The sequence below is a fragment of the Ricinus communis genome, chromosome 2, assembly GCF_019578655.1.
Source record: "Ricinus communis isolate WT05 ecotype wild-type chromosome 2, ASM1957865v1, whole genome shotgun sequence".
Taxonomy (NCBI): domain Eukaryota; kingdom Viridiplantae; phylum Streptophyta; class Magnoliopsida; order Malpighiales; family Euphorbiaceae; genus Ricinus; species Ricinus communis.
In genome coordinates, this window is record NC_063257.1 from 9,910,698 (window position 1) to 9,927,209 (window position 16,512).

The 16,512-nt window shown below is 36.0% G+C and overlaps 1 protein-coding gene across 2 annotated transcripts; it reads right to left on the reverse strand.

Moving 5' to 3' along the window:
• Positions 1-732: 732 nt before the first annotated feature.
• LOC8262710 lies at positions 733-8,697 on the reverse strand. 2 transcript variants are annotated; one of them, XM_015723946.3, is made up of 9 exons: positions 8,338-8,697; positions 8,120-8,241; positions 6,168-6,375; positions 5,539-6,067; positions 5,205-5,456; positions 4,920-5,111; positions 4,755-4,829; positions 2,143-4,656; positions 733-1,395 (listed from the first exon to the last, which is right to left on the reverse strand). In XM_015723946.3, exons 1-9 carry the CDS (start codon positions 8,517-8,519, stop codon positions 1,093-1,095), a joined length of 4,377 nt encoding a protein of 1,458 aa, XP_015579432.2. In that variant the 5' UTR covers positions 8,520-8,697; the 3' UTR covers positions 733-1,092. The 2 variants fall into 2 exon arrangements, with proteins under 2 accessions (XP_015579432.2, XP_015579431.2); XM_015723945.3 differs by having other exon boundaries at positions 6,168-6,378.
• Positions 8,698-16,512: the final 7,815 nt, after the last annotated feature.

Here is a 16,512-nt window from a genome sequence, read left to right on the forward strand (position 1 = left end):
TGGAAACTCCGCGTTTTGATCCTGTGTGTTGGCGTGGTGTTTGTGTCTGTGGTCACGTTTGTCCAGTGTGTCTCCTTTTTAAGCTTTTGTTTTTATTTACATTTGGCGCATATATATATATATTTGCCTTATCCAAATATAATATGATCCGACAGCCGATACTAAATCAAATACGGCTCTCAAAATATCAAACCCGTCAACAAAAGTGAGTAATAATATCAGCCTTTTCCTTCAATTGTACGAGTCATATGTTAATTGTTTATCTTCTTTTTTCTTTTATACAGCATATTGAATGGTAAGACACTTCCTAGCAGTATTTTTATACGCATTTTTATAAAATTATAAATTAATAATTTTATATTTTAATTTATCTGCAATCAGTGTATTATAATATTTAATCACTTTTTATTGGAGAAAAAATAATAAAAGAAATTCAACTCTTAAAATTAAAAGAAAAACAAATAGAAAAATAATAAATGTTCTTAAAACCATATAATTTTTAATGACGTGTCCCGATATTCGTACTTTAAACGAAGAACAAGTTTCTGATCCGTTTTTCTAATTAACATTAAACCAATAACTAAAGTTTGAAGTTGTCAAATCGGCCCCGCCGACGGATTACAGCTTGACAACTTCGGCGAGATATCTTGTGATCTAATAATCACTTCTGAGAAAACAGCAGCAGCAAGTTATCTGCTCTGCTGAATAGTATCTGGCAAGTGCAATGCAATCTTAAAGCATAACAAAATCTCTATACGTATCTGATAATAATAATTACAAGTAAATTAGTTTAAATATTACTTCTGTACAGGAGCTTGTCTGCACAAGTAGTTCAGCTATTGATGGCCCTGCATCAAGACAGAGCTGCTGATTAACCCCTGTCAAAACCTGCATGTCTTCAACATCAAACTACCCGCAATTCTTTCATCTTCATTGCCTTCCGTCAGCTCCGCTACTATGGGCCTTCAGCAAAGCCTGACGTCAATATGCTGCAAACAATCTTCAACTATATGCAATCATATGCTACTTTTTTGTATGAGATGCAAATATTACAGGATGGGATCCACAGCGTCTAGAGATAAAATTTTCGAGTTAGGATGTCCACAAAGTGTTCATAGCATGTAACTGACTGAAATCAGTACATTTCAAGGACATCTTATAGAGCTCCCTGAGTTTCCCAGCATCAGGCCTGTTGGATGCTGAGGCAGTCTGGACAGCAGTTGAAGATCTATTTGTATTTACAAAAAGTGTCGAGGCTAACATTTTCTTTAAAAGCATCTGCAAATGACCCCAAAATTTGCCATGCACCTCAGGGTTATCAACTTCAAAAGAATCTGGAACTGTTTCAGATACATACCGTCCTTCAAGCATGCGTGATAGGGCTAATTCTAGCATCTGGAACATGAGCTATTCATCAGTATCATTCAATAAGTATAATAATGAATATACACAGCGCTTCTTCGGAAACTTCAGAAACCAAAATGTAACTGAGATAATAAACTGACATCACATCATGGCTCCAGTAAGATTATTGCATCAGACAACAAAATAGTCGTGAAATACCTGATATGCACTCCATCTCTTTCGCTATATCAAAATGCATCAATGGACAAGACGATCATGAAAATGACATCGAATACCCACAAATTAAAGCCAGATAGACTCTCATCTCAGAACCAACAGAAAAAAAAAATCAAAAGAAAAAAAAATCCCAATATTCATCATGGACAAAGAAAGAGAAATAGCAGAATGTCTTTGCTTCAATGCTTGATGTATATGTTTGTTCATCTATCTTAAACAGTTAAACCTAAGACCAGCCCTAGTGGTAATTAATCAGCCACTAGCTACCACAAAAAAGTCAATCATTACGGTACATAGAACACAAAAAATTAAGTAAAACATCTGAAGTACTATTATTATTTGAGCAATGAAGCTAAGTCGGATCTAGAAGATTCAGAAATTGATAGTTCAGCTTATGACAAAGAAGTGTCTTATATTTGCCACTTTTTATCTTCTGTATCGAAGTATTAACCAGTCTAATGAAAAACCAACCTATCATTAAAAGTCGCAATCATTACTTTGGAAAGGAAGATATCAATACTCTGCTGCCATTAAAGTGAAAAAGAAAGTTCAAGAACGTACTGCATTGGAGTGGAAAGCACTAGAGAGGCTTAATGAAAGAGCTGATCTCTCTGTAAGAATAGTCAGGTACATTGTCGGATGTGTCTTTGGGCCATAAAAGTCTGTTGCTTTTTGCCAGTTCCTTTCGGCCAAGGAAGCATATTGCTTGACTCGTTGAATAATGCTGTTTTCACCTTTAGGCAAGTTGCTTTTCTTCTGATCTGACTCCAAAAATCTCAAACAGCAATCCCGTTGATAGCAAGCAAGCTGAAAGTAAGCAAAAGCAGCTTCCTGTTTGCGTAATTCACCGAGAGATTCATACACAGCCAATGCCTCCCTAATGGCATCATTAGCTGAAATCTCATGCTTCCTCAATTCTCTCCTCTCTTTTTTCTCACTATCACTAATGTGCAAAAAATTCATATCTTCTAAGGCTCCATTCTCATAAACTTCTGCAGTAGTATCCTCTCTTGCCAAAAGCATGCCGAGCCTCAGATACGTATGAGCAAATTGAGTACATACTTCATTCCTCAAGCTGCTTGACCCCAAGTCTTTGTCTTCTTTAATAGCACTGAGTTCAGATTTTGCTGCCCCATAATATCTCAATGCTTCACAGTATTCCAATTTTGCAGTTTGCAAAACTTGCTTGCATGCATTATGAAAGATAGCATGTGATTTAAAACTTGCATATTTTGATACCGTTTCTTCAGCCAATGCTCGCCTGCCATGGCCCAAATTACAATTGATTAGAATAATGTTGGAGTAATCAGAAACTTTTCTGAATGCTGTTATGGCATCAGCAAATGCAAGTTCAGCCTTGGTCAACTCTCTTCGTTCAAGCCTATTTCGCCCCAGTTCATTGCAAACCCACCCTATCTTTTTAAACACAGATTGCAATTCAGCTGAACCTGTAGGAAGTCCTGCCAATGCTTTTCTGGCTTCTTCATAGCAACTTAGAGCAATAGAAAGATTGTATTCTACATCTCCAACAACAAAATCTCTAAGATACTTAAATATCCCACCACTCTTTACTTTAGGTATCTCTTTTGAAGTGGCTTGGTTTCGACATGGCACCATAAACCCTTCATGCATTTCAAAACTACCCTGCTGTCCATTGTCAGAATTAGAAGGTGCCGAGGAATTTATTTCGAGGTCATTATCTACCATTTCAGAAGCTTCTAGTGGAGCATCTCCACTTCTATTGATCTGATGATATACACTATTAGAACTTATCGTATTCTCCACTCTGTGATGACTGCGACCATTATCAGAGTCTCCATGGTAAGTGGAACTCTTTGCAGAAGATCTTTTACCATGCTTCCTACTATAGACTAGAGAGTGCTTATCTCTGCTGCTACTGCTAGCACTGCTTCCACTGCTTGCCCTATCACTCTGGCAGCTGCAGTTCACCAAGGAACATGAGCTGCAATTCTGAACATACTGACCCAGCTTCCTCTTTAGTCTTTGGACTTCCTTCACAACCTCAGATGACATTCTCAACTCTCCTGCAGAAGGCTTTCTGTCTGATTGTATTGAAAGCTCTTTACCCTTTATAAAACGAAACTCAACATAAACATCTCCAACCAGTGTCCATGCCTTGGCCCAGAAAATGTAAGTGGAAGACAAGCAATCAAAAGCAAGAGAATCATCAGTAGAGCTGGTTTTTACTTCTTTTGCATCACCAATATATGATATTTTCTTAGCATTTTTATCATTGCATTTTGTTAGGGATGAATTGTTAATAATTGAGGAAATAAACCTCACGTCCTCCAAATGTTGTGGCATTGATCCATAAACCAAGCATGCTAACTCTATTACTTTCAGAGTTTGATGCAACTGGTTATCCTCCATATAAGCTTGTCCTAGTGCCAAATAAGATTCTCCAAGCAGAAGAACAAGTTTCCACAGTTTGTGATCTATTTCTGATGTTGGTAGCCACTCTCGAATATCACATACTTCGATACAGTCAGTATCACCACATGCACAAACAGAAAAATTTACAGTTGAAGGTGGCCTTTCCTGGTCAAGCAACTCTGCTTCAATACCTTGTAGTTGTCGCATCCATCTGAGAGACTTAATAGCTTGAGAAACATGATGAACTGCAGCTAACTTAGAGGAGATTGGATCCGCAACAGTTTGGACCACACATGTAGATGTTGGGGACATTTTACACACCGCAAAGTCTTCCCCGGAAGAGGAACTAGGCAGAGGTTCTTCTTGCGAATCTATTTTGCTTGATTCAATCAACTTTCCTGGATTACATACATTTGCCTCCAACGTCTTTTTTTTTGAAGCTTCTGACATTACATGATCAAAGCTTTCTCCATCTTCACACAATCTGTCTTCTGCAGCTTTTGAGGATAGATTTTCATAGACAACTGATTCAGAGGCACTGCAAGAAGAGTTGAGGGAATCTACTGGAACCATGACTTCACATTCCACTGGAAGTGATTCAGATGTCAAATTCAATTCCAGCCCTTCATCATGATTCAAAAGAAGCCTCGCAAATTGCTCATGAGCAAAAGCACGCACCACCTGTTTATAGAAAGCATCATATACAACAACCGAGTATGATTATCAGTTTCCTTTTATAGAAATCAACACAAATGAAGAGAATAGTGCATCAAGTCTACCAGATGATCGGGCTCATCCAAGAATTCCAAACATTTCCTTAAGAACCTTGCACACTTGGCCCTGTTATTAGTTGCCTAACTCAGAAAAGTTAACAATCATTAATAGAAATGTATCAAATGTACCAGAGTATCAGCAAGCAATTAAGAATCTATTTTATGTCATACCACTGAAAGGGAAAGCCTGTGAGCAATACGATAAAGAAGAGTTCCCAATGAAAACAAGGAGTCACTTCTTCCGCTATTAAATAAAGAAGACAGGGAGCTTGATCTATCATCATAATTGCTGGAAGGATGGCTCTTGGGAATAACAGAAATATCAAAAAGCTGAATCATGTCTTCACCAGCGCTTTTATAAAGCTGTAAACAGATTATTAGAGAAAACATTTAGAAACAAATTCATGAAAATAGTTGGTAAATACATCTCGTACAAGTTCAAAACCATTTGTATACCCAATAAGCACCAGGGTCTTGCTTGCAGTTTTCTTGAAGGAACCTCAGAACAGAGAGGCCATTTTGCTGGACAACATGAGGATGAAAAGCTGGAGTACCATCATTAGAGATTCCTTTTAAGAGAAATATATCATCTGTTTTTAGAAGTTCATAACCCTGAACAACACCATTTTGATGATAACAGATGGCCAACTCGGGCACACTTGCCATTACATTGTCAAGCCAGGCCTCAAGCCAAGTTATTGGAGTGACCTATTGAGACATGGGGAAGGAAAAATGAAAAATTTGCTAATCAGAAAAGGCAGTTAGCAGTTTCAAGGAAGCTTGTCATTACCTGTCGTGTTACATCCCATAAATGCAAACTCACAGCAACATATTTTTCATTACTGAGCAGAAGCAAGTCACTACCTAAGAGCATTCGGAAATTGTGAAATTGCCAAAACAGAACCCTTAAAAATCCATCATTACTGACTCTTCTATGCTTGTCAGATTCCTGCACTGAGCATCTGGGCTTTTCACCAACATGTGAAGCTTTTTTCACAGGATGGCGGTCCTTATTTCTCTTATTCTTAGTGCTTTCCCAAACAAAGCCATCTTTTTTCACCTGTGAGTACTCTGAAAACTTTTTGTACCCACCATTAAATGTAGCACCATCAGTCTGCCCCACAAAATGGGACGTATCAGTCCCAGGAAACACAGATGAGTCTGAGTGCCCCTCTGATGAAGCATGATGAGTTGGTGGACAATCACATGCCTCCATTCTGACTGAATGCATAGCAAAATTCAAAAATAAAGATTGATCCGCACATTTTGATTGAGTTTTGTGCCTTCTGACCAACTTTTCTCCCTCTTCCACATCAGGCCTGTGTGTCATAACATATACAAGTTGTTGAATGATTTAAAAGTCAAGTAATAAAGCAATTCAGATCTAGCTCATCTATCTGTTTGTGCAGAGACACAAACCCAGCATTTAGAATAAGAGTCTGTCCAATACGACGAACTGCAATTGATAATCGAGCTTTAGAATATGGCATTTTGAAGATCTGCTTCAGAATGTCAGTAGGAGCAATCACATCTATCTCATCTCCATACTCCACCAAACCAGATACAGCAAGGGCTTCACATTTCCTGGTAAGGTTTGATGAAACAGCATCTCCCTCCCAAGGTAATTCTGCTGTTATGCACCCACAAATTTACAATTGATCCAGGAAGCAAATGAAAGATAAATGTTGCTCTTTTAACTAGCATGTCAAAATTGAAAAATCAGATTTTATAAGTAACAAATCCGCAGAAATCCTGTCAGAATGGACGCATCTACTGTAATTTCTCAAAAGCAGATATCAACTTCTGAGAAAACTACAAACACAAAAGCATCAACATATAGTCTCTAGAAAAAATAGACATGATGAGCAACCAAAGAGAAACTACTTTAGTGATACCTTAGTTGATCCTTCCAATTATATGACAGCCCTTGCCCATCCCAAGATGATTAGAACATTAACTCTCAGAACTCCTTAACCAATTCATCTAGTTTATCCACCTCACTTTAAACCATACTCAACTAAACTCAATCCCAAGTTAATTTGGGGTCAGCTATATAGATTTTCTCTTTCTCCACTCCAGACAATTTTGGGCCACATATTTGGAAGGATGTAAGCACACTAGATCATCTTGGACCAATTTTCGTTACGTTAGTTTAAGTTTACCCCTTCCTTTCTTCACTCCATCAACCTTAATATGGTCGCCCTTCCTAACTGGAGCATCAATTGGTCTATAATTTACATGCCCAAACCATCTCAGTCTACATTCTCTCAACTTTCCCTCAATGTGAGTTACCCTATCTCTTCCCTAAAACACTCATCATGGACTATTCATTCTTGTATGTTGGCACATCCATCTTAGCAACCCCATCTCCGCACCCTCATCTTAAAAACATATTTCGCTCCATTGCCCAACACTCACTAGCATTGCGGGCCATACAGCAATGTGGTAAAGCTTACCTTTCAATTTAACAGGAACTTTATGGTCACACAAAACTCCCATAGCATTCCTCCACTTCATCCACCATGCTTTAGTCCTATGGCTAACATCCTCTTCACATCCACCATTTCTTTGAAGGATTGAGACAAGGTGCTTAAAGTGTGTTCTCGCTATGAAGCATTACAACGCACCTAAACTAACTCCATCACTCCCAATACTCTCCAAAACCACAATTATAGTGTAGATACTCAATTTTCTTTCTATTAAGCCTGAGTCTCTTTGATTCCAAAGTTCTCCTCCAAAGCTCTAACTTCCTATTGGGTACCACCTAAATTCTCGCCTATCAACATAATGTCACCTTAAATCACTTAAATTAGAATCTTACTTAAACATGATTACTTCAGAACATTCTTTCAAAGACACTACTTAGTGTATGCCGTGGTGTGTAAAACCATCAGATTCACCATGATGAAATCCAACAAAGTTAAAAAAAAGCCAGATTAAAAACCAAATACTCAATAAAATTTTCAATGCCATAATCATCCTATATATATATATAAAAGCGATGACGGATTCATCGCGTTAAAGGCATATATATCTTTGAAAGAACCCCACAATTTATTAGTGCATTAGCTTTACTTTCTAGGCTTCATTTAATTCTCTGTTAAGATTTCCCTATCTTGAAATAATTAGATACACCTCAAAAGATATGGTAGAATCTAAAAAAGAGAGTACTTTATTTTTTCATCCTTTTTGTCCATTAGAACTCACAATTAGTTGTCAGATAGGACTAACAAATTAGGATTCACACAAATCACAGCTCACAAGGACTCTAGTAATAATATAAACCAAATGCATTTTCACAATTTTGTCGAATAAACAAAAGCAAAGAGACTGATCTCCAAAATTTAAAAAGAAAAAAGGTAAAAGAGAACCTCCACTGGCTTTAGCTTGAACAGCAGAAAAAGGAAGAACTTTGTCCGGCAAGTTAGCAACAACCGGAAGCGTATTAAGATCAGTCTCCGCCGGTAACATCCGGTACCTCGGCGCACTCACGCTACGCAGACAACCAAAAACAAAAACCACAAACTGAGTAAAAATAGATAAAAGATCATATCTACAGAGAGAGAGAGAGAGAGAGAGAGAGAGTTACGTGTGAGGAGAAGGAATGAGAGCGGAATTGAAAGCGTGAAATGACTTATCAGTAGGAACCGGAATTGAACCGCATAGGAAACCCACTGGCTTTGGTCTAACAATTTCTAACCTCCCAACGCATTGTAGTTCTCCGCCGCCGTCAATTGAGCCGGATGGCGACGGCGGCAACGCTTTCTCCATTGCCTAATATACTTATATTAACTCACTTTTAGTATGTCTCAATTAATATTTCAGTCCAACATTCATTTTTCTTTTATTTTGTCTGCCCCTTGCTCAAGTTTCTGCTTCTTTTCATCTCCTAGAATTCGCTCGAAGCTTTTAGTTTGCGAAGACGAAGATGTATTTTGTTTGGAGCAATTGAATGGGCCGCCTTGTCGATTGTTAAAAAGCCCGTTGAACCCAAATTTATATATAGTTTCATTTAATTAGGTCAAGCCCAACAGCCCGGATCTGTACAACGAGTCACTCGCCCTTAAAACATCAATTTGTAAACGAGGAATTTCACCGGTTACCTATTTTTTAAAATAATTATAAGAATATTTTTTACTTTTTTATCTTTTTAAAAGTATTCATTATTATTTTAAAAGTAACCGTTAGTTCTTCGGTCAAACAGTGATGTTAAGTACTACTGTGATTCACCCAGAAATTATTTTGAATTCACTTTCAGCGTCAAATCTGACAAAGGAGGACGGATTTACATATATATCTAGAGTTTTAGCATGGTGATAAATACATCTTTTAAGTTGAGTAAAATTTCAAATATGAATTCTCTATCAATCAAGTTAAGCATTTTTATAAAATAATTCTACAATATCTTATAAACAATAGCACTAAATAAAGCATAAAAAATAAAATAGAACTAGTCAAATAATAAGATTTGTAACCTACACCTTGTTCAAATAAAATAATAAATACAAAAAGCTACAAAATAATATCACCAAAAGCAACTTGTTCAGCAAAAAATTACAGGTTTTTCGATAAAACTTAGACTTTTTAAACAAAAGTATGTTCAAATAAAATAATTAGCACAAAAAGCTGCAAAATAGTACCACCAAAGCAGCATTATCAACAAAGTATAAGTTATTCAAACTAAAATTTACAATAATTAACAATTAACTCTTACACTTAATAAAAAAAATAATAAATAATTAAATCATATATAGAATAAACGATTTTCTATATTTATTGAAAACATATATATATATACATAATAATAAAAAATATATTAAAATCGATTATATAGTTCGGTCTTATATCGGTACAATACAATTTAGTCTTTGTACAGCTCTGGTTTGGTTATCACTAAAGAACCAGTATCATATTACAATAGTAAAATTCGGTACAGTTTGGTACAATAAATATTTGGTTATTTCGATTGGTATTTTTTAGAACAGTATTTTTGTTCAGTTTGAAAAAACTGAGATCCATGCTCAACCCTAGTGATAAGTCCATTCTGCTTACTAACATAAAAATGAGTGAGTCAATAAAAAATAGTTGCATTTAGATGTAAATATGTGAAACGATGAATATATGTAAGACTTTTAATGTTCATATTGTTAAGTTTAGAACAAATTATTTTTTCCGATTCATAATTATTATTCTTGTAGTGAGCATGGTCGACTGCCTACATCATATTTCTTACCATAAAATTTTAAAAAATTATTATTGCAAAATATTTTTGAAAACAAATTAAAAGAATAGATATTTATTTTAAAATTTTAAAATAATTAAATAAAATTATTAAAAAAATATAAAGTTTAGGATTCTATTGCTAATTAGGGCATGCAAAAATGAAGACTTGAAAATAAGGCCTATCATCTCAAGAGTTTGAGACTATAGTATGTTTGAATCAACCTTATGGCATGTTCGAGTCAAGCAATCATGCTTTAAAGTCAACTTAAATTAGTCTTTTATTTCCTCAAATATAAGCAGTCGACCCTATGGTATGTAAAGTTTTTCCGCAACTGTAAATGAGAACTAATATTTAATATGGTAAAATATGTTCCTAGTGTTAAATTAAGCCTTAAATTTTAAGAATATATTTTTGGTTTATAAAATGGAATATTCATAAAATAGAATAATAATATTTATATATAATAAAATGAGGAGAAATAAAGTAGCTTGTTATAATTCTTATTTCTCTTTTTAGTTCATAAATTTGAAATAATTATTTCTAAATAAAATTATAAGCAAACATTATATGTATTGATATGTACTCGAACAGTATATAATAATGCTATAGATGGTAATAGTAGACAGCGAAAGTAAAGGCAATAATTGTGAATGTCAAACAGATTTAAAATAGATAATCAGAAGAATATATTATTTTGTAAAGTATGAAATAGTCAATTACTCGATTCTCTATAGATATTAAAACATAATAGCAAAGAATAACTATAATATATTTAAATTTAAGCCAATCTTAAAAGAATTATTTTATAAATAGTTATTGAATTCTTTTGGCTATCTATAAAACAAACATAGCATAAGATTTTTATGGCAATTAGCAAAGGGATTCTAAAAACAAGAAAAAAAATCATTGACATTATTGTTGGACTATGAGTCCCTTCCAACGTGGAGAGACCCATAACTATATTTTAATTGACCCAAAGTTAATAGCTTCCAAAAGAAGCTTGTTTGTTGACTTTTAGTGAGCAACTCACATGGGTAAGTAAAAATGGGCAGCAAAAAGGTTTTGATTTTACTGAGTAAAAAACAACAACAAAAAAAGGTGAGATCAGTAAGTTGTTGAGAGAAAAAACAGAAAGTTCAAGTGCAGCCCCTATTCACCATTTTTCAGCACATAGTCTTGAAGATCATCTTCAATCGAAGCTCATCCATGGTTCGATTTTGCTCAAATTTTGATTGCACGTCTGGGTCATCAAGGGCTTCAATTTGACGGCTTGATTGTCATTTCATGCATCGGATAGTGAGATATGGCTACTGGACGAAACTCTATATTTTGGTGAAATCTTTCACTTCTTTCTCTTTCATATGTTCCTAATTATGGTTGTCTATTGTTGGGTAATTTGAGTACCCATTTGAGACTTGGAATTGGGTTTGTGTAACCTTCCTTTTATCATAATGAGAGCAATTGGGTGAACTCATAATCGTCCCGTGATTTTTACTCTTCACATCGAAGGGGATTTCCATATAAAATTCTTGTGTCTTTGCTTGATTGTTTATATTGTCCAATTGCTTATCTTGTTATGATTATCTTGCTGGAATTGTGATTATACTTGTTGCGGTGGTATTGTTGGAGAATTCTGATTTTGGGAGATAAATATTATATTGGACATTTATATTTGTGTTTGTTGATAAACAAACTAGTAGTAGGGAGGAGTATTATCCCAACATTCTGGTATCAAAGCTGCGGTATTTTTAGTTGTTTTCTCTATGGATTCTAGCAATATAAACACTAGTAGAATGGTTAGTGCGAATGGTGCTAACTATCATTTTTGGAAAAGGAAGATGAAAGATTTATTGTATGTAAAAAGTTGACATTTACCTGTGTTTAGTATTGAGAAACCAGAAGGTAAAACTGATGAGCAATGGCAATTTGAGCATGAACAAGTTTGTGGATTTATTCGTCAATGGATTGATGATAATGTTCTTAACCACATTAATGATGAAGTTCATGCGAAGTCTCTTTGGCGAAAACTTGAATCCTTTTATGCAAGCAAGTCTAGCAATAATAAATTGTACTTGATCAAGCAATTGATGGGGTTGAAGTACATGGAAAGCAAGGCATTGCCTAATCACTTGAATGATTTTCATGGCATTATCCAACAATTGTCTGCCAGGGAAATAAAATTTGATGATGAAATTCATGGACTTTTGTTGCTTTCTACTCTTCCTGATTCATGGGACACTTTCAGAATGACACTTTGTAATTCAGCACCATATGGCAAAAGTCACTTTGGATTTTGCTAAGGTTGGTATCTTGAATGAGGAGATGAGAAAGAAATCTCATGGTATGTCACCTTCTTCTGAAGAAGATTATGTTGCTGAAGATAGGGGGAGAGGTAAAAGTAAAGGTCCTAATGGCAAATATAAGAGTAGGAGCAAGTCCTGTGGGAGATACAAAAATTTGAAGTGCCATTATTGTGATAAAACAGGTCATATTCAGAAGTACTGCTACAAGTGAAAAAGAGAGTAAGGGTGGCAATAGCAAGCAAGATAAGAAGCAAGATCAGAAAGATCAAGATAATGATGATCGAGCTGCAACCGCAACAGTTGATGATCTTGTCATTGTGCATGATAAGAGTTCTATGAAGCTAGCTAAATTTGAGACAAGTTGGGTGATTGATAGTGGAGCCTCACTTCATGTGACATCAAGGAAGGAATTCTTCACGTCTTATACACCAGGTGACTATAAGGTATTGAAGATGGGTAATGATGGTTTGGCTCAAGTTGTTGGTGTTGGAGATGTTTGCTTGGTAACTGACATTGAAGCAAAGTTAATGCTTAAGAATATTCGACATGTCCCAAATATTCTATTGAACTTGATCTCCATGGGCAAGCTCGATGATGAAGACTTTTGTAGTACCTTTCATAGTGGTCAGTGGAAACTCATTAAAGGTAAATTGGTGCTAGCTCGTGGGAAGAAGCAAACAAGCCTGTATTTGTTGCAAGCGACAATTTCCACAGATAGTGTTAATGTAGTAAATGATGATTCAACAAAATTATGGCATAGAAGACTTGGTCATATGAGTGAAAAAGGGCTAAGTTGTCTGATCAAGAAGAATGCACTACCTGATTTGAAGAGTGCAAAATTGAACAGTGTCTATATTGTTTCGCTAGAAAACAAAACAGTCTCTTTCAAGAGATACCCTCCATCGAGAAAATCAAGTTTGCTTGACCTTGTTCATTCTGATGTCTGTGGTCCTTTGAGAGTTTAAAACTTTTAGTGGTGCACTTTACTTTGTAACCTTTATTGATGATTATTCAAGAAAGTTGTGGGTGTATGCTTTGAAAACCAAAGATCAGATACTTTATGTGTTCAAGCAATTTCAAGCTTTGGTTGAAAGGCAAACCAGTAAAAAGTTAAAGTGTCTCCGTTCTGACAATGGTGGTCAGTACATTGGATCGTTGGATAAATACTACAAGTCATTGGGTATTAGACATCAGAGAACACCCAAGAAAACTCCATAGTTGAATGGCGTGGCAAAAAGAATGAACAGAACTTTGTTAGAGAGAATGAGGTGCATGCTTTCCGAGGCAAAGTTATCGAGACACTTTTGGATTGAAGCTTTATGTACTGTTGTTCATGTGATTAATATGTCTCTTTGTGTTTTATTTAGATGGTGATGTTCCAGACAAGGTTTGGTTCGGCAAGGAGGTTTCATACAATCACTTGCTTGTCTTCGGGTGTAAAGCATTTGTGCATGTTCTGAATGATGAAAGATCAAAGTTGGATTCTAAGACTCGCCAATGCATTTTTGTGGTTTATGGTCAAGACCAGTTTAGCTACAGGTTTTATGATCCTGTAGAGAAGAAATTGATTCATAATAGGGATGTAGTGTTTGTTAAAGATCAAATTATTGAAGATATTCAGAATGCTCAAGAGACTACATCTCATAATGGCTATGATATTGTTGATTTGGATGTACCTCCTTTGAGTTTTGCACCTACACTGGTTGCGGAGGTGCAAGGTAATGGCAATGAAGCTAATGTTCTTGAGGTACATGATCCTGTTGTTGATGATGATGATGATGATGTTGATGATGCTATTGAGATTGATTATCATGGCTCTCCTGAAGTTCAACCAGATCCTGTGAGATGGTCTACCAGAGATCGAAACCCTTCTATGAGGTACCCTTCTTCTGATTATGTTCTCATAACTGACGGGGAGAACCTGAGTCTTTTGGTGAAGCTATGGATAGTGATGACAAACAGTATTGGATGGATGCAATGGAACATGAAATGAAATCGTTGCATGATAATCACACATTTAATCTCGTAAAGCTACCAAAGGGAAAGAAAGCTCTAAGGAATTGATGGGTTTACAAGCAAAAGCAAGATGAGGATGCAAAGAAACCATAATACAAAGCTAGACTTGTTGTTAAAAGTTGTAATCAGAGGAAAGGAGTAGACTTTGAAGAGATTTTTGTACCAGTTGTTAAGATGTCTTCCATTAGAGTTGTTTTGAGTCTTGCTGCTAGTATTGATTTAGAAATTGAGCAGTTGGATGTGAAGACCGCCTTCCTTCACAGTGACCTTGAAGAAGACATTTACATGGAACAACCAGAGGGCTTTAAATTTAATGGCAAAGAAGATTATATATGCAAATTGAAGAAGAGCTTGTATGGCCTAAAACAAGCTCCGAGACAATGGTAGCGCAAGTTTGACTCCTTTATGGGGGTGCAAAGTTACAAGAAGACTTCTTGCATTGTGTTTTCTTGAAAAAGTTTTCTGACAAGGACTTTATCATTTTGCTACTTTATGTTGATGACATTCTTATTGTTGGGCAAAATATCGCTAGAATTTTCAGTTTAAAGCAACAGTTGAGTAAGACCTTCTCTATGAAAGAACTCGGGCCAGCAATACAAATTTTAGGCATTCGGATCATCTGTGATCGAAGGGCTCGTAGGTTGTGGTTGTCACAAGAAGCATATGTTCAGAAAGTACTTCAGAGGTTCAGTATGGAGAAAGCAAAACCTGTGAGTACTCCTCTTGCTTTACATTTTAAGTGGAGTACTCAACAGAGTCCTTCCACCACTTAAGAGAAGAAATTATGCAGCATGTCCCTTATGCTTCCGCCGTGGGCAGTTTAATGTATGCAATGGTTTGCACAAGGCCTGATATAGCTCATGCAGTTGGTTTGGTTAGTAGATTTCTCTCTAATTCGGGAAAAGAGCATTGGAATGCAGTTAAGTGGATTATGAGATACCTACGATGCACTACATATATGAAGCTTTGTTTTGGAAGTGACAAGGCTATTATTGTTGGCTATTCAAATTCTGATATGGCGGGTGATATTGACTCTAGGAAGTCTACTTCGAGTTATATGATCATTTTTGCAAGGGGAGCAGTATCTTGGCAATCTAGGTTGCAGAAATGCATGGCATTGTCTACTATTGAGTCGGAGTTCCTTGCAGCGACAGAGGCATGTAAGGAATTGCTTTGGATGAAGCGATTTGTTCGTCAACTTAGATTTACACAAAAGAAGTATGTGTTGTATTGTGACAGTCAAAGTGCAATTCATCTTGCTAATAGTTCCACTTCTCATGCTAAGTCTAAGCATATTGATGTGAGGTATTATTGGATACGTGATGTTCTTGATTCTAAGTTTCTTGAGCTTGAAAAGATTCACACCGATGATAATGGTTCCGACATGAAAGCATTGCCAAGGCGCAAGTTTGAGACTTGTCGTTCGCTTGTCGGAATGGCAACCACCTCCACATAGTCGGGAGGGGGAGATTTGTTTACCTATGGGTCCCTTCCTATGTGGAGAAACCCATAATTATATGTTATTTGGCCCAAAGTTAATAGCTTTCAAAAGAAGCTTGTTTGTTGACATTTGGTGAGCAACTCACGTGGGCGAGTAAAAGTGGGCAGCAAAAAGGGTTTTGATTTTGTTGAGTAAAAAAAAATGGGAGATAAGTTTTTGAGAGGAAAAATAGAAAGTTCAAGTGCAACCTCTATTCACGTTTTTTTCTGCACACAGTCTTGAAGATCATTTCTGATCGAAGTTCATCCGTGGTCCGATTTTGGTCAAATTTTTACTGGACATCTAGGTCATCAAGGGTTTCAATTAGGACGGCTTGATTGTCATTTCGCGCTTAAGATAGTGAGATATGGCTGCTGGATAAACTCTATATTTTGATCATATCTTTCACTTCTCTCTCTTTCATATGTTGCTAATTATGGTTGTCCATTGTTGGATAATTTAAGTACCCATTTGAGACTTGGAATTGGGCTTGTGTAACCTTCCTTTTATTATAATAAAAGTAACTGGGTGGACTCCTAATCGTCCCTGGTTTTTACTCTTCACATTGAAGGGGTTTTCCACGTAAAATCTTTGTGTCTTTGATTGACTGTTTATATTGTCCAATTGCTTATTTTGTTGTGATTATCTTACTGGGATTGTGATTATACTTGTTGCGGTGATTGCCGGACAATTCTGATTTTGGAAGATAAACATTATACTGAGCATGAGCATTTATATTTG